The 22,600-nt window shown below is 38.8% G+C and overlaps 1 protein-coding gene across 1 annotated transcript in view; it reads right to left on the bottom strand.

Moving 5' to 3' along the window:
• Positions 1-18,649: 18,649 nt before the first annotated feature.
• LOC147608370 (Rhodanese/Cell cycle control phosphatase superfamily protein) overlaps positions 18,650-22,600 on the bottom strand; it is a 50,461-nt gene continuing 46,510 nt past the window's right edge. Inside the window, exons 7-13 of the mRNA XM_086788882.1 lie at positions 20,069-20,152; positions 19,860-19,958; positions 19,617-19,679; positions 19,506-19,536; positions 19,341-19,387; positions 19,198-19,256; positions 18,650-19,095 (exon numbers count right to left, since the gene is read on the bottom strand). Of these exons, the coding sequence (XP_086645008.1) occupies positions 18,852-19,095; positions 19,198-19,256; positions 19,341-19,387; positions 19,506-19,536; positions 19,617-19,679; positions 19,860-19,958; positions 20,069-20,152 (627 nt within the window). The 3' untranslated portion in view covers positions 18,650-18,851. The remainder of the gene's footprint in view (positions 19,096-19,197; positions 19,257-19,340; positions 19,388-19,505; positions 19,537-19,616; positions 19,680-19,859; positions 19,959-20,068; positions 20,153-22,600) is intronic.

Raw genomic sequence — 22,600 nt, forward strand, 5'->3', positions numbered from 1 at the left:
CGATTGGCTACTACCATTTATTCTTGTAAAAACACCATATTAGATAATTTGGGAAAACTCCCATTTCCATTTGCAAAATGGGATCATGGTGAACTTGTCCAAAAGTTTGTCAAAACCCCCTCATGTGACATATCATTGGAAAGATCTTGAAGAGTGAAATCTAAATATACGATCTCCTATAAATTTAGAGTTGGTATGCTTACGATATGTCTAAAACTATATGGAGTAATTGATTCCCAAAATATGAGATATTTTCCAGATTACCTAATATTGAATTTAAACTTTATAATTCTGCATAAAGATTCTTGAAATTTCACTATGCATAGTAAGCTCTATATAAATTTGTAATTAAACTGTAAAAATTACACAATAATCTATATAAAATTCCTCACAATAGAATTGTAATATGCACATTGGACTACTCAAATCTTCAATAATTTTCAAAATTGTTAAGATTTCATAGAACTAAGTGAATATAGAAGAAAACTGAGGTTTATGAATAGATTTGGTGAAAGGAAGAGAATCTAGCAAGAAAATTTTAAGAAAATCACTCTAAAAATAGTTGAAAACCTTAATTTAAAAATAAAGAAAATCAGGGTTCCCTCAAATCTTTGCCAAAATTAGGGTTTTTGAAATTTGTGATTAGTATATATCTAAAAATGATTATTATTAATTCCATTATTAATCTACTCAAAATAAAATCAAAAGAAAATATAAAAATTATATAAAAACATTAATATATAAAAATGGATTAATTACTAATCACTTCCTAATCCAAAATATCAAGATCCAAGCTAAGAGCTCTAATACCAAATGTAATGGAGTGAGACTAAAGTTGAGATATGGGACAAATCACCATGGAAGCTTATAATCAGGCTTGCTAACCATGATGCCTAAGTGCTTTAACTTAAAACATAAAACTTTCATAGGCATATGGTTGCCAAAGGCTCCAAGAAATGACATAGTAGTCAAAAACTCATAATGGTCATAAAGGTCATAAAAGGATAGAAATAATGAGCCCCTTCTTATATACTTGAGTCCATGGCGATGGTCCTAGACTTAATCTATAAAGTTGCTGCTTCATATACAGAGGACCCTACCCCCTAAATATACTATAAAATTCAGTGGAAGCTACACTTATTTGGGTAGAGTAACTTACTTTGGGCCTCTCCCTACAATATCCTAGGTAGAGGTTATCCCAGTAGCTTTGCATGCTTGACTAGAAAACACCCTTGTCTAAGAAAAGAGGAGATTTCTCTAGCTTGTCACCAATCCTAAGGTTTTCCCTCCTCAACCTCTACAAAGAGGTTGGTTACCTATAGGTGACTCCCCGGAGAGCAATCACTAATATAAAAATCGAGGAGAAAATTTCAAGGACTCTTTATTAAACTATGGTCAGTCAAGATAGTCTCAACTTACCTAATCTATCCAAACCTTTGATTCCCTTATCAAAAACATTTATTAAATCCAATGGCCATGTTTAATCTTGGTCTGGCCCATGGGTTAGCCACCAGTTGACAACATAGACATGGGATCTGGTTCAATTTAATGGTGGGTTATGTCTTGGTACAAAAGGGTTTCTCACTTTAGTCCCCTAGCCGGCATTTCATAGACATAGAAATCAGACATACCATCGATAAAGAGACCTTTTTCCTCACTCACACACAATCACAATATCCAAGATTAAGAATTAAGAATAATAATGTATATAAAAACCATAAAGACGTATCTCTATTATGTGAAATGTCAATAGAAATTGTTCTTCTTTTGAATCCTTTGACAACTATGGTTGGCCCACCATGGTCTCATCTCGTTAACCCTTGATAAAAACTACCACTAGCCTACCATGGATTTGATCCTCAATCAGTTACCATCAACTGCCCGCCATGATCATATCTTCCCCATCATTTGCCCTAGGTGGTTTACCACTACTATCTACGTGAGCCCGTCATCTGTGAGGTGGCCTAATATGAGTGAAGGGTTAGCTATGTGATGGGAGTGAAGGGTTGGCTCCGATCGTACCACCCCCTTACCTATGGCAAGATTCACTTGTTATACACCACGATGCTATGGAGGATATATTCCTCATGACACTCCTTGGCTTTTCTAGAGAGATTGCCTACCCTATCCTTCCCCTATCCTTTCCCTAGACATAATGGAAGCTTACCCACATTTGACCATGAGAGGGGTCAAGGTACCAGTCACATGAGCCGCCTTGCTAGGCGTACGACTCACATGGAATAACAACCCATGTGGTACCTCCATAGGTTCCACATTCTCTAGCATGGGGCTCACATTATACCACTGGTCAATCCAAATAATACATTTATTTTAAAAAAATATAAAAAATTATAATGTATGTGAAAATTAGAATGCATCACATAATATCCCTCACATGGTAAGACTCATTTCCCAAGAATCTGACCCTTAACCTTAACCTTAGTCAAGAGATCCAATTAGTCTCAACATCCGTCACATAATACTTTACTGAATTCTAGGGTTCTTGTTTGTTCAATATGGTTTTGACTAATGCAATCTAGTGATTCCATATCTCTATACTTAGCATTGTCTTAACTTACCCTTAATCCTTCTCAATACACCTAGGTCATTCTCTCTCTAGATTCATACTCTCTTTCTAAAAATTGGGTCTCAAATTATTTCCTTCTAGTAGGAAAATCCCAACTTTTTAATTTTTTACTTTAAACACAATATTAATTTACCCTACGTATATCTAGGTCATTTTATGACACATTCTCTCTCTAATTGGGAATAATTTACTCACTCTTTGTAAAAATAGCCCTACTATCAAAATTGTAACAGATTTGGACCCTCAATATAAGTTTATTGAAAACTTAATTTAAGTCCTTATTTGCTACTTATACCCTTAACCTAGTTAATTTACTTTCTAGAATCTAGGTCAAATATCTAATGCTCTCTCTAAAAACTTACTTAAACTTATTCAAAATTTAGACATAACCATGGTAATCATAAATCTAGAATTTCTAGACTCTTCTATGCTCATCTAAATTTCTAGACTCTTCTATGCTCATCTAAATTTATATTTCATGCATAATCATATTTTCTCTCTCTAGAAACTAATAAATCAATATACTATTTAAATTTTTTAAAAAGTAAAAGAGTTATGCTAATCCATAGGTCATTTCTCCATCCTCATTATTAATTAATGCTACATCCACTTGGATATTGGAAATCATTTTAAAGGGTCACTATTAGGTTTAGGCTTGAATAAATCTAAGGATATACTAAGGGTCTAAGTCACTTTGTGTGCTTAATAACTATGTAGAGAATCTAAATTTAAATATGAATTGGTTATGGTTTGAATAAGTACAAACAAATTCAAATTTAAAACAAGAAAGCAAGAATAATTATCAATTTTTAAATATTTAGGGAACAAATATCTTTGATAATTTAGCTTGAGGGATGTACAAGTACTTGATGTAGACTATTGCAGGGCTCCTCTCCTCTTCAAAAAAACACACCTAGAAGAATATCTTCCCAGTGCAGAAGTACTGCCAATACTATGTAGATAACAAGAAAGTGCATGTACCAAACCTAGATATGGGTTCAAGGCTTCATGCAAGTACGTCAATGAGATTTAAGGAGAAAATGATCTCTCATTGTACTAGAAATAGCCATGCGGCATGTACCAAGCCTAGATATGGGTTCAAGGCTTCATGCAAGTACGTCACTGAGATTTATGGGTGGAGAAAATGATCTCTCCTTGTACTAGAAATAGCCATGAAGAAAATTATGACAGTGCAAGCCCCTAAATTAATCTTGGACCACTTTGAATAGCCCCCTCTTGTTTTCCCATGTTTTGAGGCTTGTTTATTACATGTCAAATTACATGACATCCACCCTTTCAACCTTGATTTGTGCTATTTACATGTGGCCATCCCTTTCCCCTTCTTTTTTTAGGCAACGATATGCATGACACCACCCTTTTTTACGTATCCTTTATTTTTTACCGTATAACCATCCAACCTTATAATTTAATTAAATACATTTTAAAACCATAGTTTACCCATTTATTTAGCATGGACACTACCTATTCATACATTTACATTATTTTACACATCTACTTGTTCATAATACAAATTTATTATTTTTACTATTTTTTATTTTTATAATTTAATTAGCACATATCCCAACTTTACACATATTAACCAAATTTTTTATTTAATGTTTAACAATTTGTGCATGTGCACATCTCTAAGGAGCACTTATCTTTTCAAAATCTTAGTTTAGTCTACAAGAAATATCACATACTTTTATGTCATATACTCACTTTAATTATGCATTGTCTCTTCCTTTTATTTTTTAATTTGCAAGATAGGAAGTCTCATTTTATTAAATTTTTCTTTAACAATACAAAAAAAGGAGGTATCTTACAAGATGCATGGTTTTTCACCTGATAAAATCTCTCTCTCTCTCTCTCTCTCATTCCCAAGTGTTTCAAAGTGTAAATTTCATGGAATTTATCTTTATATACCATGCCATTAGTAAGCTAGGAGTTGGCAACAAGGGAGTTATGCCATGTGGGGATTCTGATATGTGAAATGAAGACTTTTTGTGCATGTGTCATGAATATGCTATACATCATTAAACTCTTCATCTTGTTTTTTCTACCTTAGGTCTAATTCACATATGTGGTATTCTTTTGACACCATTGCAAGTGCAAAGTTTTATGGAATCAATCTCAAGCAGTATCATGTGCTCATGAGTTGGTCTTTTGAGAAGGACCACATCTCCTCTGACTCTCTCCAACCCTCAGGCTATTCTAAACTCAAAGGGATATCACACTATATGCTCTCTGCTGTCTACAACTGATCCACAGCTAATTGCCATTTGATTGTCCTCTCAAAACTGACCAAACTAACTTAGATAACTCAGGCTTCCTATCCTCTATGTCCATTAACTCTTCTAGATACTTTGAACACTCAAACCAAACTAGGACCAACACAATGGACACTCATCTAACAGTAGCTCTGCTCACACACAGCTTACATTGGATCACCTTTCATACCACTGACTACTGACTACTACTGACACTGGATCACCTTTCAGACCACTAGACCGTCTGACTGCTATGACTATTGTGAGAGACATCTGACAGTCAGCTCAGACTCATAAACACTTCCCTTTAACCCAAATCAACTGATTATTTTAATACTCAATTGACACAAAACTAACTTTGTACCTTGTCAGTAGATGCTGACTGAGTCAGCACTAACTCAGAAACACTTCACCAATCATCCGCCGACTTACACACAGAGGGTTCAATCTCTATGAACAAATGAAATCAACACATTAGCCATAGCTAGACCATCAAAATAAAAGACTTTGTGTCCATACATAGCTGATATCACGATAACTTTTTCAAGCTATATTTTTGTACCGCATGCTGTACTTCATGTAAAACTCCGAGCTTATGGTTTGTGTAATGCCAAAATATAGTCAAACACCAAGTTTACAACTTGTGTAATGCTAGTGATATACATTTAGACTAGGAAATCATCCTACACTAGCTCATTGGACATTACCTGGGTGGTTTTGCATTGTACAAATGAATATTTTATAAATACATTTTGACTGATGAGAAAATACATAATCCCATTCAAACAATAGAGTTTGAGTTTTCTTGCTCTTGTGATTGAAATTGCTTGTATGCCTTGTTGCATGCATGCTTAGGGATTGTGTGGGTGAGTGATAGTGTTGATGTATGCTCTCTTCTCCCTTTCTCCTTCTCTTATCTAGTCTGTCATGCTTTCACTCATTGTGGCATTAAAGTAGAGCTTGAGCTTTCCATAGCTCTCTCTCTCTCTCTCTCTCTCTCTTTGCTCCCCACCCATTTGTAAAGCTCCTTTTTGGTGATAATAAAGGAAGCAAGGTTGAGGACCCTAGCTCTCCACAAGAGAGAGTTACTCTACCAAGAGTAGCTTGAGGTGCAAAACTAGTAAGACTCTTGCATTCTCACCTCCTTCTCTCTATCTTAAAGGTTAAATTATTCTCTACAAACAATTTTACCAACAAATTCTCCCTCAACAAATATCATGTTATCCAGGTACCATGCTATAGGTGTGAAAGTAGTACGATTCCTCCTATAGGAGTATAATCAAATATTCAAAAAAGTGAGGGGCCACACTATGGGATACTCAATGATGAGGCTTGTGGTCCTTGGCCTCTTTTAGAGATCCCAATCATCAACAATGTAGTTGATCTTATGAGGGGCCTCTTTCTATTGGTCACCATCAGCTTCTTCTTCTCCTCCTACAAGAATAGCTCAAACCTTGTTCTTTATAAACCTTGTTCTTCAAGAATCAATTCTCTAAATGTGAACGTTTTTTCCATAGAACCCATAATTCTTCTTGTTTATGTAAATGTAGACCTTGGAGTTCTTGGTAGAGGAGCTTTTATTGTTGATGAAGAACTTCTTCTTTGTGTAGAATGCCTCATTATGATTATGGATCGGGAGTTGTTGCAAGTTAAACTGTAAGGCTCTTCACGTAGTTTATGTGCTCTGGGAGACTATCAGATGACTTCATTTTAACTTCATAGAATTGAATTTTTAAGCCTATCTTTGAGTGTTTCCCTTTTGCTCCAAAGATTCTATCAAGTGTATCCCAAGCCTCATGTGCATTTTTAGTCTCAATAATGTGATGTATATATGTGTTAGTCTCAATAATGTGATGTATATATGTGTTAGTCAACCCCAAAGCTATTATGGTAAAATCTTTTCCATTTTCAATGAGCTATAATGTTTCACTATCCCCTGTAGTTGTTGGTTTCTTATTTTCCCATTTACAATGTCCCAAAATCCCTTTTTCATCTATACAAAGTGTGAAACCCTTTCCCATCAAAATTATCAATGTCTCCCTTGGGATCCATTGTAGCAAGGTCTTAGCTCTTGGCTTATAGCTCAAGGGTAGTGTATATTGCCTCACAAGAAAAAGGCAATCATTTAATCGATAGGTACAATCGCAAATCAAAGAAGCAATCAAACGATCGAAGTAGAAATCAGCGTTTGATTGTTGAAGCAATCAAATGATTAGCAAAGCAATCGAACAATCGGACGATCATAGAGATGAATCGTCAATTCATAAAGAAATTGGATGATTGGAAGGATCGTGCTATTTATGGTACAATTCAGCATTTTAACAGATGAATCGTATACATTAGATATGGAATCGATCGATTTATCATGACAGTCGGGGTTTTATCAAAGAAGTGCAGTTGAATCAGTAGAGGTATAGTTGTGATTGGCATGGAGAAGGTGATTAGAAGTGCCGAATTGGAGAGGTGGCAGAGTTGGTGATTGAAGCCAATGTTTGGATAATTGTGGTGGCGATTGGAGAACCAAAGAGCGGTTGAAGGAGGCCATAGTTTAGTAGATTTGATGAAATTATATGGTTTACTTGATGAAATGCTCTCATATTTGTGAACTAGGGCAAGCTTACATGGACTAAAAGATTTTATCACCAATTTTACCAATCATTGAAGAATTGATGTAGCATTATAAGATCATTAGAGAATCTACTTCTAGAGATTTGTGAATCTGCACCTATTTTTGAGTTAAATCAGCTGCTTACTCTTGTTGCTTGGATTATGTAGAAGGTGTGTGAAGCCTTTGCTCTAAATTGTTATTCACCTTCATGTGGGTATCATGCATTGATGAAGCATGAAGTCTTTACCTAAATGCGGTGAATTCTCCTTTGAGTTCTTGAACCATCTCTCTTTGTTTATTCTTAAGCTCTTGCACAAAGCCATCCATCATGGTCCACATAATCATCATCATTATTTGCATGTCATTATTTAATTGTGGACCATCATTGGAATCATGTGTATTCATGTTCACTTGAACCCTTGGATTGACACCATCAATATGATTGTGCTCATTTGCTATTGGCTCATCCTCATGCATGATATTTTTCTCTTCATCACCCAAATTTTGGACATTAGCACTTTCATATGTAACCTTTGTTGCATTTAAGCTTTATTTGGATGACCTCGATTACTCATAATTGAGTAATTTTACAAGTTGACCAAGCTTCTGAATTCCAAATTGGTAAGAAGATATTGAAGATAATGGTGCAATGGGAAATAATGGGAAAGTGATCATATAGTTGGGAACCACTCTTCAATATCTTCCCATTGTACCATCATTTCTCCATAGTTTCGCTATACCTGATCTTCATAAATGACTTTACAAAATACTCTATTGTTTCCTTCCTTAAAAACACATTAAAAGCCCTAGATTACTTTTAAGGCATATCATAACTTGGTGGAAATTCATCAAAACACCACACAGGATTCCTTAAAAACAAATGAGAAGTCCAAGCTTTCTTTTAAGACATCAAAACACTACATGATTCAAACAAATCAAATTGAATCCGAGACACGCCTTGTAGGCATTCATCAGAGTGAGTGAGGCACTTTGATTACACACCAAGCATGTTGAATGTGCTGGTAGCCTCCACTCCCAGACGAGGTCAATCCTTGTCACCTGCAGTTGGACCTTCAATGGAGCTAGCCTCCTCATCCCATTGTCCCTCTTAGCACTATGGCTCATTGTCGAAGATGATGGCGTAGCCCTATGAGGATGGTCCTCATTCCACAACAAATTCTCTCTCTCTCTCTCTCTCTCTCTCTCTCTCTCTCTCTCTCTCTCTCTCGACTGAGCGCACCGTCTTTCTCTCGACATGTCGAGCCCCTCCAGTTATACATCTCCCATGTGCCTCAAGATGGCATTGATCAAAATGGCAATGCCTTTTTTTGGTAATAAAGTAAACTAGGGTAAGTAAACTAGGGGTGAAAAACATAAAATATAATGGCTTAAAGCCACAATGTTTTGTTGCTTGAAGGTATAGTGTAGTGGTAAGATGTTTCCAATGGTGATCCAAGGTCTCAAGTTCAAATCCACTTTCGCACATAACATCTTTCTCCGAATTTTTCTAAGTCCCAAAACCAAATTCACCCTCATCCCATGATGTAAACTACGAAGTAAAGTAGGAAGTGCTGAATAAACTAGGAAGTAAACTATGCCTGCTTAGTAAACTATGAAGATCAATTTTTCTCAATTTTTTGTAGTTTCTTTTACTCGCCCTAGTTTACTTTATCCGATAGTTGGAAAAAAAAATCATGATTTTTGATCAATGCTATCTATTGATACCATCTGACAAAGGTCTTTAAGACCCCGTGGGAGATAATGGTGAACCGTGAGGCCATGTCAGGTGAAATTTATGAAGTCCATTTTATCTTATAATGCTATGGCTGTCGTTGCACAGTATACTTCTAGTCCTTGTTGCTGCACAGCCATCGGCCACCCAATATCGCCCCAACCCCACCCATACCCATGATTATAGTGCACAGCCCCTTGCCACCCATCATGGCCATATTAGAGGCACCCCCTTGGGAGACTAGCTTTTAGTTTTTTGAAAATTGAAAACCTTGCTTCCCCCTTCGCCCCCTCTATCCTTTTTGTTTTAAAAATAAAGCTTAGAACCCTCTTCCCCTTCTTTGATGGCAACCCTGACTCCTCTCTATGTGCTTGGTCACGCGAGATTGTGCATTCTTGATTGTGTCTTATGATGGAAACACACCTCTTCATGTACCTTGCTGAGTTAGAAGCATGGGGATCCCAATACCCAAGGGGGCTTTGAGGGTTCAACCCACATCATGTAGAGATGAGCATCTGAGTTATCCAATGGGCTGTGATGTGAGGGTTAGACCTTCCCTTGGAGAGTCTTAGCATCATTTCTATGGCTTTCATGTAAGCAACTATCATAGGATGGAGTTTGTGGATTAGCATGGTGGTTGCATTTGGGATACTTGGTATATATTAGCTTGCCATGGTCGAGGCTGATTCAACACTTTCTTTTGGATTTCACTTGGACAGTAAAATATTCAACTCTCGAGGTGCTTTGAGATGGGTTAACATTTATATTTGTTATGGGCTTGTGCAGCATGGATTTATCCCATATGTAAATGGGGTATTGAGTGCGAATGAGTCCCTAAACTCGTATATAAACTCCTACTTTTGGAATGTGAAAGAGAGGAGGATTGCACAGGGTTGCACTAGTACCACACATACTTGCACTTGCCGGAATACCACCATGGAAGCTTGCTTGAAGCAAAAAGATAATAAATCTTGATTAGTAAAAGTTATCAGATACACGATTAAGCTCATAGCTATCTTTTATACTAGAGTTCCACTTCAAACTTCTCTATTAATGGGCCACCCTTTTGGCCTTGGCCCTTAGCCCTATGTCCACACCATTTATTCTTGTCCGATGCATTTGGTCCATATATTCTAAACTTATATACTTATTAACATAGGTATTGATTCCACCCCCATGTTACAAACCATCCCACCTCTAAGGTTTCATCCTCTTGGAACCATATGAATAACTCTTTTACAAATCATATGAGTGAGGTCCATGTCAAAAATTAATTATGTTCCCAAGAAGATATTGGGTACTTCATACCCAAAATATGGTAGAATACCTTGTTGAATGTCATGGATTACCCAATGAAGAAGCTTTGACTCGTTTCAATGTTGGAGGGATATCAAGGGTTATTGGATGCATCTGGGGGGAGAAATGATGCTTGAAAAGAGAGAGTATACTTGTTGGAATTTTCTAGGATTCACTATTTAGATAACCCTCTTCATGATGGTATTGGATGAGCATGGGTTGAGAGCATATGGGCTATATATTGTCGTGGAGAGCTTTTGGAATGTTTCGAGAGCATTACATGTAGTTTACATCCATATGGAGGTGTTTGCTCTCATACATTCAAGTTGGACCACCATGGATTTCTCTATATAAGAAAAGGTGAATCAATCCCTCCTCATTCATTGGAGGTAGCTCATCTCATGAACTTGCACCTCGGGTCCAATGTAAGCCTTTAGCTGAGACACATGGAATACACCATGAATATTAGTGGTCGGTGGAAGCAATAATTGATCTACTAGTTCCCAAACTCTCCTCAAAACCTTGTATGGACCATAGTACGATAAGTTAATTTGGTGTTAGTGTTACCTTTGAGGGAACTATATCTTAATTTGGGAGTCCTTAAAAATACCCAATCTTCTTGAAACTCCAAACGTCTCCTATGTGAATTAGCATAATGCTTCATGTTAGCCTTGAATTGTTGGAGAAGAGCATGCATTTTCTCACTTAACCTTGCTTCATGGTAGCCTTGAATTTTTGGAGACGAGCATGCATTTTCTCCACTTTCTCTTTTTCATTTGGATTCACTCCTTCTTGCTTGACATAGGTGCATTCACCTTGTAACCATACAATGCCTCAAAAGGCAACATGCCAATACTCACACCGTCATAGGTGTATTCACCTTGTAACCATACAACCTCAAAAGGTAGCATGCCAATACTCTCATAATAAGTAATATTGCCTTTGAGTGTCATGGCAATAGTGTCTCAAATAAGTTCCAACCCACTTATTTGCCCTCATTGTTTGACTGTCAGCCTCAGGATTGTTAGCACATTCATCCCCAGTTTCTGCCCATTTATGGTATCCTTTTGGTCCCTTTTGCATGGCCCTTGATTGTGGGCTAGCCACCCCTATTTTACATATTTTTCTAGGATTTTTCTCAGCCCTTCCCAGTCGGCTAGCTATTCATCTCTAATCGGCCAGCTTATTCAGCTCAAGTAGGCTAGCACTACCCACCTAGAAATAGGTGGGCTGGCCTCTCACCTTTGTATCTTGTCTTGCATCTTTTGCTACCTCACTTATGAGAGTACTTGTGTCTCTTGCTTGGGACTATTTTGCTTTAGTATATTCAACATAGTTGTTCCATATCTCTCTCTCTCTCTCTCTCTTGCACTCTCTATTCAACACACTCGTGCCCTTTTGCTTCCACTCTCTGTACTCTTTCAAGGATAGAGTAAGTATTTGGCATCAACTTGGTTCCCATGATCTCAAACAAATTTCTGCAAAATGAACTCATGAATTTAACATCCCATAATTTGTTGTGGTACACTATGCAACTTGAATATATGATCCATAAATTGCCTCTTGCAACCATAGATTTCGTGTATTTAACCTTTGTAGGGATAAAATGTAAGTTGTCAACCTATCCATAAAACCACATGTAAGTTGTCCAAACCTTTCTTTGTGTGTGGAAGAATCGTAATGAAACCCATAGAAATATGTGTGGAAGAATCGTAATGAAACCCATAGAAATATGTATAGGCAACATATTTCTCAATAAACATTCTATAGAAATGATGATAATGCTAAGAAACCCTTCAATCACATCACATTAATGGGTATAGGCCACTTGTTCACACATTCCACCTTTTTGGGGTCCACTTTAAAACCCTCTTTGCTTACAATGTGCCCAAGATACTCCACTTCAAGAGCCATAAAAGTTAGCATATAATTGGTTGGCCCTCAATACCTCAAGTACCTTTCTCACATGCATCAAATGCTCCCTCCCCTTTGCTAAATATGAGGATGTCATTGAAGAATATTAACACAAACTTATAGAGGAAGGTTTAAAGCACATTATTCATCAATGCTTGGGATGTGGTGGGTGCATTACATAAGCCAAATGGCATAACCATCACATGGAATAGTTCCCTTTCCATTTTTAGAGGAAGGTTTGAAGCACATCATTCATCAATGCTTGGGATGTGGCGGGTGCATTACATAAGCCAAATGGCATAACCATGAAATGGAATAGCTCCCTTTCCATTCTAAGAGTTGTCTTAAATTCATCACCTCCCTTTATTCATATTTGGTGATACCCACTCCGCAAATCAACCTTGGAGAAGCATTGAGCATCCTTAAGCTCAGCCGGGAGATCATCAATTCGAGGTATTGGAAAGAAACCTATTCCGGTAATCTTGTTGAGATCATGCACATTCAAACTGAGTCATCCTTTTTCTTCACAGAAGGTTGGAAATGAATGCTTCTTCCATGATGGGAAAATCTACACAAGAACCTTCATCAACCCATACCATCCCACACTACCCTTATAGTGTATGGAAAGAGTAAAAGGTCAAATTTCAGATTTGGAACCAATCCACAAAAGGGTGCTATTGGTGATGGAAAGCCCACAAATGTGGAGCTAACAAGATCATGGTTATGAAGAAAGATATAATTAATGACATTAAGAGCACACGTCTATGATGCAAATGCGAGCAAAAGTGGAACAAAGACCACTTCCAGTCTTGTAAAGCAATTTTTTTTTGGATTCTTACAAAATCAAACCATGAGAATGTGGGTGAAGAATCTAAAAATTATGGTGATTGCTATGAGATGATGGAAGAAGAGGAAGATATTGAACCTTAGGGCAAGTTTCCTTTTGATCCGGATGGGTCATGCATGAAGGAACCAAATCATGATGATGGATGATTGCTACCACGTAAGCTACATATGTATCAACACATGATTCTACTCTATGCACTCTTTTCTATGATGCCTATGCCAGTTGCAAAGGTACGAATGCTTTAAGGCTTGGGGCCTTGATTAATGGAAGGGTGTCACACATGTTGGTGGATAGTGGTAGCACACATACCTTTGTGAACAAAAGTTTATTGTGTAATCTCAAGTTACATCCTATAGATTTATCTTCATTCCTTATGGTAAAAGTGGCTAATGAAGCAAATATGGATTGCACAATGGCTTGCAAGGGTGTGGATGTCATGCTTTCAAAGGATTACTCCTGCAAAATTAATATACTAGTGTTGGACATGGGCCCAATTGACAGAGTTTTTTTGGGTTGTGATTAGATGTACACACTTGGCTCATTCTCAATGAACTTATAACAAGGATTCTTGACTTTTATGCATGAAGAAATAAACACTATCTTGTGGGGATCATGTAGCTCCAAGTTAATGTTGGTCAATACTATCAAACTCAAAAGGGAATTGAAAAGAATGGGCTATGTATTTGTTTATAGCTTTGCAAAGAGGATGATATGGTTGAGAACAGGAAAGAAATGCAGGAGGGCAAGGCTAGACTATTGGATGCGTTCCATGATGTGTTTCATGTGCCAAATAATTTAGCACCAAAGAGAGATGTAGATCATGAGATTGTGCTTCAACCGAATACTAAACTGGTTTAAAAAGCCACCTTATAGACTCTAAAGGGTAGAAAAGAAACAATTGGCAAGACAAATTGAAGAACTCGTAGACTTTAGAGAAGAAAGAATTGGCAAGACAAATTAGGAACTCTTGGACTTTATGAGATTAAGCTTGAAACGAACACTAAATTGGTAACAAGCCACCTTATAGGCTCTAAAGGGTAGAGAAGAAGGATTTGGCAAGACAAATTAAGGAACTCTTGGACATGGGTGGATTAAACCTAGCCAATCTCCTTTTGCTTTACCCATATTGTTGGTGAAGAAGGATGAACTTATTCTGGAGGTGCATAAATTTAGGAACTCTTGGATACAGGTAGATTTAACCCAGTCAATCTCCTTTTGCTTAAACTTGTATTTCTCTTCATAGATCTCTGCCAACAACATAGTCTCTTTATTAAGAGTTACGCGTTGTTGGCTTTGACATCACACCCCAATGTACCTCTGAAGCCCCTTGGTGTACTTTAAGACCTTGAAGCGCTCACTTGAGGAATCCACATGTAGCAAAAGCTTTAAGAATCTAGGTGAATACTTCTTTACACTCCCAGTTTTGTCTAAATCATCTCATTCACAAACCAAGTAATCATTATATGCAATTAAGAGGAGAGAAAGGCATCTCTTATCTCATTCTTGAAAGCTTCCCAAGTTCTTGGTGTAGCCATTTTCAAGACGATGTCTCCACCATGTGTGAGCATACCCTTCCAACTGCAAAGCGACAAAATATACTTTAACACTCTTGCTTCTTGTCTTGATCTCAAAGTAGAAATCCATTTTATTGGCCCACTCTTCAAAGTCATCATTGGAAGTTCCTTCTCCCTTGAACTTCATCAAAACCAACTTGTCCTTGACTCCCTTAAAGTTATCTTTATATTCATTTCTAGAATGCATCCATGCAAAGGAATCATCCTTATTCCATGCATCATTGGTGTGTAGTAAATCAAAAGTTTACCTTGGATGGCTTTGTGCAAGCGCTTAAGAATGAACGAAGAGAGATGGTTCAAGAACTCAAAGGAGAATTCACCACACTTAGGGAAAGACTGGGTGCTTCATCAATGCATGATAGCCACATGAAAGTGAATAAGGATTTGGGTGCTTCTATGCCTAAGGATGACACACATAAAGGGAAGAAATCTATGCATAGTGGGGATACATCTTACAAGGCAAGAAACTCATGGGTGATGCTTCAAGGAAACCAAATCTCTTGTTGGATGAATCGGATGGCGAAGTCTTTGTAGACAACGACAATATTTGGTCCTTCTTCTCTCTTGGAGGCATGCATCGTTAACCATCATCTTCATCAAGAGGTGAAGGAAGATTCACGATCTGCATCATCATCATCATCATTATTTGTATGTTGTTGTTCAATTGTGAACCATCATTGCGATTATGCGCATTCATGTTCACTTGAACCCTTGGATTGACACCATCACTATGAGTGTGCTCATTTGCTATTGGGTCATCCTTATGCATGATATCTTGCTCTTCATCAACCATTTGGACAGTAGCACTTTCATATGTAACCTTTGTTGTATTTAAGCTTTACTTGGATGACACTAAATTGAGTAATTTTTTAAGTTGACCAAGCTTCCAAATTCCAAATTGAGTGATCCTTTGACTTGTTAGAAAGGTATTGAAGAGTTCTTCCCAACTATATGATCACTTTTGGTTCAATCCAAGCATTAGATCTCTTTAGTTTGACTTTTATGAAAAGTCAAAAGCGCTCGTTGGTTGGAATAGTTAACTTTAGCTAAGCTCATTTTAGTGCAACTTGCCTTACATGGGTCGTGGGAGGGAAAGGACACTTTATTTCAGAGAATCCAAATCTCCTACACTTAACTGTCAGCATCAATTTTTAAATTTTGCAGCTTGTTGGTGCAGAACAACATGATTTGCTTGGCTATCAACATCCATGCTAGGAAATGATTTCTAATAACGACATTTAGCCTAGTTTATAAACTTGGCCATGGAAGATGACCTAAGGGGCTTTACACGCTGCCCTTGTTATGGGAATTTTTGGGGAAGAGCATCCCTCCCTCAAGGGAAGATTTCCCCCGCCCAATCCCATGGACTAAGAGGCTCCCCGTCCATCTCCTTGCCATGGGATTTGTAAGGGAAAAGAAAGTTCTCCGCACCTATGGCTAACACGACTGAAGGAAAGTCTTCGGACCAACCTTCGAAGAATTCTAGTTTGACACCAGCGAAGAAGAAACGGCTCCTTAGGGCTTTAAAGCTCAAGAAGGAAGGACGTTGTTTTATCTGCGAAGAAAAAGGACACATGCGTAACGAGTGCCCAAAGCAAAGACCAACGCAGGACCCAAGCCAAAGGCAGCTAACCAGTTGTCTTTGACAGGTACATCAATTACTGTACTTTCTCGTCCTAGTACTTGTTTTGATTGTCTGTTCAACTCTAAAGTATTTGGCTTGCATGATCTTCTCCGAGTTTATGGAGAAGTGAATGGCCATAAGATTCACATTCTTCTAGACCCTGGCAGCTCACACAACTTTGTTAACTACAAACTTGTGCAAAAATTGAGTCTTGATACGGCACCCAGCGATCATACCTATGAGGTACGCCGAGTACTTTGATCTTTCTTGCCTCAAGATAATGAGAGTTGATCAAAGTAGCTGGAAGTATTATGTTGAATCAAATCATGACCATATTAGGTGGAAGGAAATACATTGAAAGCATACTTAATGTTGTTTAGTATGCCCTAGCTAAATGATGAAACACTGGATGATGAAATGATGCTTCTTCATCGATTCATTAGAAAGTTGGATAGGTTGGTGAAAAATGCTAAATCCTCATTTATATTAGAAGTAGTGATGATGGCTAAGGATTTTTCCTAAGCCTTTTTGAAGGAGAAGACTTAGCAAAAATCCTTGTCGTCCCCTCCCCCCCCCCCAAAAGGACTTCCGGTTTTACCCAAGCTAAAGCAAAAGCAAAGTTGTGGACAAGGTCAGAGTCAAGGCTTTGAGGCGAGGACCTATGGGATATTCATTCCAAATTTTTATCTTTTAAATTATAATACCAACTTAAGAGAGAACATAAATGCGTTAGATGCCTTAAAGGGGCCTAACAACATTGTCAATGGTGCTTGTGCCTACCTAAAGTGGGGGGTTGTGTAGATGCAAAGACATCAAAGTATTGCTTTCTTTGGCACTGCATTGATCCTATTGAGAAGCAATGTGTAAAGGACCTAACAACATTGTCAATGGTGCTTGTGCACACTTTAAGTTGTGGGTTGCAAAAATGCAAAGACCTCAATAGTATTGCTTTCTTTTGCAATGCATTGATCCTATTGAGAAGCAATGTGTAAAGGGCCTAACAACATTGTCAATGGTGCTTGTGCATACCTAAAGTGGTGGGTTGTTCAAATGCAAAGACCTCAAAGTAATACTTTCTTTGGCACTGCATTGATCCTAGTGAAGGCAAATTGCTAAAATTTTAAGAAAAGCAAAAATAAATGGATCAAAGGCTGAGAAGTCAATAGCACTGGTTGAATCCGAGTCCATCATGAACCAGAGACTGAATAAAGCAAAGGGAAGAGCTAGGCAAGAACCAATCTGTGAGCTTTGTGAAGCACAAAATAAAAAAGCACTCACTCCCCCGATTGCCATCTAATGTTTCATGAGATGCAGTGGCTCAATCAGAGATCAAAGATTTTTTATTTAAGTTCTTTGGTTTTGTAAGAAAGTTTTAAATACTACATTGGTATAGAGATTGTTTTTATTTTATTTTTTGTAAATGAAAAAACTCTGGTCGTCGACACTGCAAAAGCCACGCAAAAAAAGGCACCATTGCTCAGGATAAGATGGGTTCATTTTGGTCACTTCTTGAAAAAACGTTTGCGGATATGTGGGATTAGGAGAGAGAGAGCACATTCCTCTAAAAATAGTTGTAATTTGACAGAAGTATGAAGAAATTGCTCGTCGAAAATGATGCATCTCCTCTTCAACCCATGGCAAGAAGGACTGACTTAAGGTCTATTTCACGAACACTGAGAGGCAGAAAGAAAAACTCCTTTGGCTCGACAAAATTAAAGATTAACCGAATCCTAAGACACACGAACCCAAGGTCAAAACCATGTATTTTGTCGGACTCATCATAACGTCAAACCACCCACCGGTACCATTTATCAGCTTTGCCTTGCTGTGCACAGCTCCTCTAGCCAACACCACAAGTTAGAGCGTCCTCAATTCCTCCTCAACTGGGTGACGTGGGCTAAGCAGCAATATAATAACACATGCTTTATTAGGAGTCTCTTACTAGCCTCTTGATGTGGGTGACTGCTGAGACAAAGGTCTCACGAGGCAACTTGTGAAATATAGCTTCTCTGATGACCTTTTCTCTACTAGTGATCTCATCTGCCTAGTTCAACCTTCTGCTTTATTGGTGATTATCACAACTAAGATTCTGCCATGCATGAGCCTCATCCTCACACACAGCACCCCTACATTAAGAACCCCAAAGGTCTCACTGCTGCCCTCTCTGCAGAATGATATTACCAGACATCATGAGAAGTCCTCGCAAAAAAAAATTGATACACAAGCATATAATCTGTGCACACAGTGCCACATTGGACTGAGGTACACAGGAAAGGAATGAGTATTTAAGGGGAGAGAACATTATCATGCCGATTTCTGAAGCTGATAGATCACTACAAAGAGATGAAGCATGGTGGGAAGTTGTTTCCTCTTCAGCTAGGTCAATACTTGGAGAAAAATCACTCCTGTATTCCAGCGGCATCATCTGATCCCTTTGAAACAGGTTCTTCTGAAGGCTGGACTTCCTGCTGCTCTTGATCAAACTCAGAAGGCAGGGGTCCATGCTTGGCAGCTGCTTGAAGAACTCTATCCTGCACAGCTGAGGTTGAAGGAGAGGTTGCCAACTGCAATTTACTAGGCTCCAATTGTTGAGCCACCCAGATAATTCCTTCAGTTGCCAGAGCGAACGGACGCAGCAGGACCCTAATAAATTGAATGCAAAATTAGAAACACACTTGAGAAACTCAAAAATCACTGGGTCGCACAACGGAATACCCAGAACATGGCAGCCAAAACCTCACTCACTTTAAGTCATCTTTGGCATCATCCACACTGCTGTAGGAGTTGAGACGAGTATAAAGCACCTGCATTAGATTTCAAGCAGACTTCATGGCCTTTGTTGGTATGATGGGCATACTGTCAAAAAAAACGCATTTTCTTTGACCTACCTGACCGATGCAAACCAGCCCAAGCAACTGAAGTGTCTTCTCCCATTCTGCGAAAGATACACAAAAGCCAACTTAACTTTTCCTCAAGGCATTGACAAGCCTCTGCTGCTAGTGTCACCAGCAGGACTTAGAATCTGATTTTAAAAGATACAATGGGTTCCTCACCAATCAGAGCGTATACACTGGCAAAAACGCCCTGAACATACAGAAAAGAGAATAGCATCAGCAATTTTCCCACAGAGATCACCAACACTTCAGTTTCAAGGCTGAACCTACCAAAGTTACTGTTGCAATTCCACCCGGAGTAGGTTTGACTGCATCTAGAATAGCCTCTGTTTCCTGCACAATCAGCTCTGATATGTGAGAGCAACAACCATGGGTCATGATTTCACACATGATCATCTTGAACAGTGCTCTGATATGTGAGAGCAACAACCATGGGTCATGATTTCACACATGATCCTCTTGAACAGTGCTCACATAACAATGATAGAAAGTCTTTGTTCTAAATCAAATCACCTCTTTTATGATGGTCAGTGGTGTCTCCGGTCCTATTTGTTTCACGCGAAGACCATCAGCTTCCCATGCTCTGAAACCTCCATCAATCCTATATGGCATCTGCATGGTACAACTAGTAATCAAAGGACTAGGAAACTGAGCCCAAATGCTTTTTCAAACAAAACCAGCCCCACTCCCCCCATCGAATGTGCAAGCTCTGGAATCAATACCTTAATCCCTGTTTTCTTTAAAGCCCTGGCAACGCTCTTCGATTGACTTCCGTCTGCATCCATAACAATGACCTTCGTATTGCGCTAGCATACCCGATTTTAAAAAAGAAAAACCAACAAGAGTCAAATAATTTCAAGTATTCAGCTCATGTGAAATTAAGGCAGGTTAAACAGAAAAAGCCACTACTCAAACAAATAATCAGGTGAAAATGCAAGCAGTTGAGCTCCCTCTAGTCCTAGTGCTAAGATCAAGGTATGAACCACATCACTCTCGAGTGTGCCCTCATTAACTGGAACAAAAATCAACTAGGAGACCAAGTGATAAAAGCATGGCTGTCATTTAACAAGGAACATAAGGTGTGCAGTCCTCTGCGAAACTATCGCAAGCTCCATGTTGCAACCCCTCATACAATGCTTACGCTTTGACAATTAGGCACACCATCAGTGTTCGATACAAGCAGGACACGATCCCCCATCAAACAGAGAAGGGTGTGGCACATCCACACTCTTACAAAATAACCTCTGCAAATTTTTGGACATCTGATGACTATTATGATATATGTGCTCCTAATAGAGTTCCAAGAAGAAGAGAACCCATATGCGCCAGCCTTCCCCTGCCCATACCCCTACGTGCACTCTCCCCACCTCCTCGCCCTTGTATCAGCTCCCCCAAGCTTATACGTTCCTCCTGGCAGCAGGTCTCCCGACCATTCAATTGTTCATCTCGTCACAGAAGAACCTCCCCCAGCATCTCTTGATCCCCCAACTGGGTGGCTCGAATTTCTTACACGCAAGCGCACTTCTTGCTGGTCAAGAAAACCATCAAAGCTAAGCATACGGTTAAAATATATCTTGCACAAGTGTTCAAGCATCATGGAATGCCAAAGTCTATTGTGGGGGATAGAGATCCAAGGACTACAAGTCTCTTTTGGCGAACCTTATTTGATAATATGGGCACCAAATTGGACTTCTTATCAGCTTATCACCCTCAAACGGATGGGCAAAGTGAGGCTGCAAATTCAGCCATGTTGGATCTCTTGAAATGTTATGTGGCGGATCAAAAGTCTTCTTGGGAGAAGTACTTACCGCTTGTGGAATTTGCATACAACAACATTGTGCATGCATCTACGCGAAAGGCCCCGTTTGAGATTGTTTATGGTAAGATGGTTTTGCCACCCATCCTTCGCACTAAGAATGAGATATTTGTAGCTAACGAGTATGTAAGAGACTTGGATATTGCTTTTGCTTAGGTGCGGATAGCCATTGCAAGGTCGCAAGATGAGCATAAAAAGGATGCCGACAAGCATAGAAGGCAATTTGATATTAAAGAGAATGACTGGGTATTGCTGAAATTTGAGAAAGCAAGACTTGCAAAGAGGCCAGGCAAAGAGAGTGGGGTGCATACCCTAAGCTTGCAATGAGGTACTATGGGCCTTTTCAAGTGATCGAGAAGATCAATGAAGTGGCTTTCAGGTTGGCATTACCTAGTCATTGACATATACACAATGCTTTTCATGTGAGTCTCCTTCGCAAATCTTGGTGTACTTAAGTGTATTGATTAGCATTGTGTTCAACCAAGTTACAGAGTATGACGAGGCTGCTCACATGTAGGGACTCCATGGCTAGTTGGCTGTTTTGGGGCATCGTTCGTAGGGGATTGCGCCGGTGGGTGACTGCACTAGTGGGTCACCAGCAGGGCGGCACTGAGGGAAGATTGCACAAGGTGACCAATCTGACGTCAAACAAAACACTGCACTGGTGGGTCACCGCCAGGGCTGCACTGAGGCACAAGGTGGCCAATTTGACGTCAAACAAAACACTGCCCTGTGAGCCTAAATAGTATCATTACCCTATTGGGTCCGTGGCAAATCCATAATGAAATCCATTGTAGTACGTTCCCATGGCTGCGTCGGAATAGGCAATGGCTGAAGCAAACTTGGTGCCTTTTGTCAATCGAATTTCACCTTTCGATAGGTAATACATGCACGTACATGTGTCTCTATGTCCTTCCGCATACCTGGCCAAAAGAAATACCGCTCACTAATGTATGTAGTAGACATTATGCCTCTATGACTAGCATATGGGGGAGCATGGCACTCATCCAAAATCTTTTGCCTCATGTCAGACACCACACATACGTAATTATCTTTCATGAGATATCCCTCTTTGATCACATATGAGGCATGTGCATGACCAACCATTAAATCAACCCAAATAGTGGCAAAATCAGCATCCGTATGATACAAATTACGCATGGCATACAAGTCCCCATGAGAGGCAACTGAGAAAGTTACTACATACGGCTTTCGTGACAATGCATGTGCCACTACATTCTTCTTTCTTGGGGTGTGCAAGATCTGAAAATGAAACATAGAGAAGAAATTGGCCATCCTCATATGCTTCTCTGACAATTTAGTTTGGGTAAGAAAATGCTTTAAACTCTAGTGATCTGTTTTCACAATGAAATCAGCCTCAAGAAGGTAATGTTTCCATATGGTAAGTACATAAATTACAGCCAGGAGTTCTTTCTCA

This window comes from Cibotium barometz, chromosome 53 (genome assembly GCF_041138505.1).
Source record: "Cibotium barometz isolate CiBa-2024 chromosome 53, ASM4113850v1, whole genome shotgun sequence".
Lineage (NCBI taxonomy): Eukaryota > Viridiplantae > Streptophyta > Polypodiopsida > Cyatheales > Cibotiaceae > Cibotium > Cibotium barometz.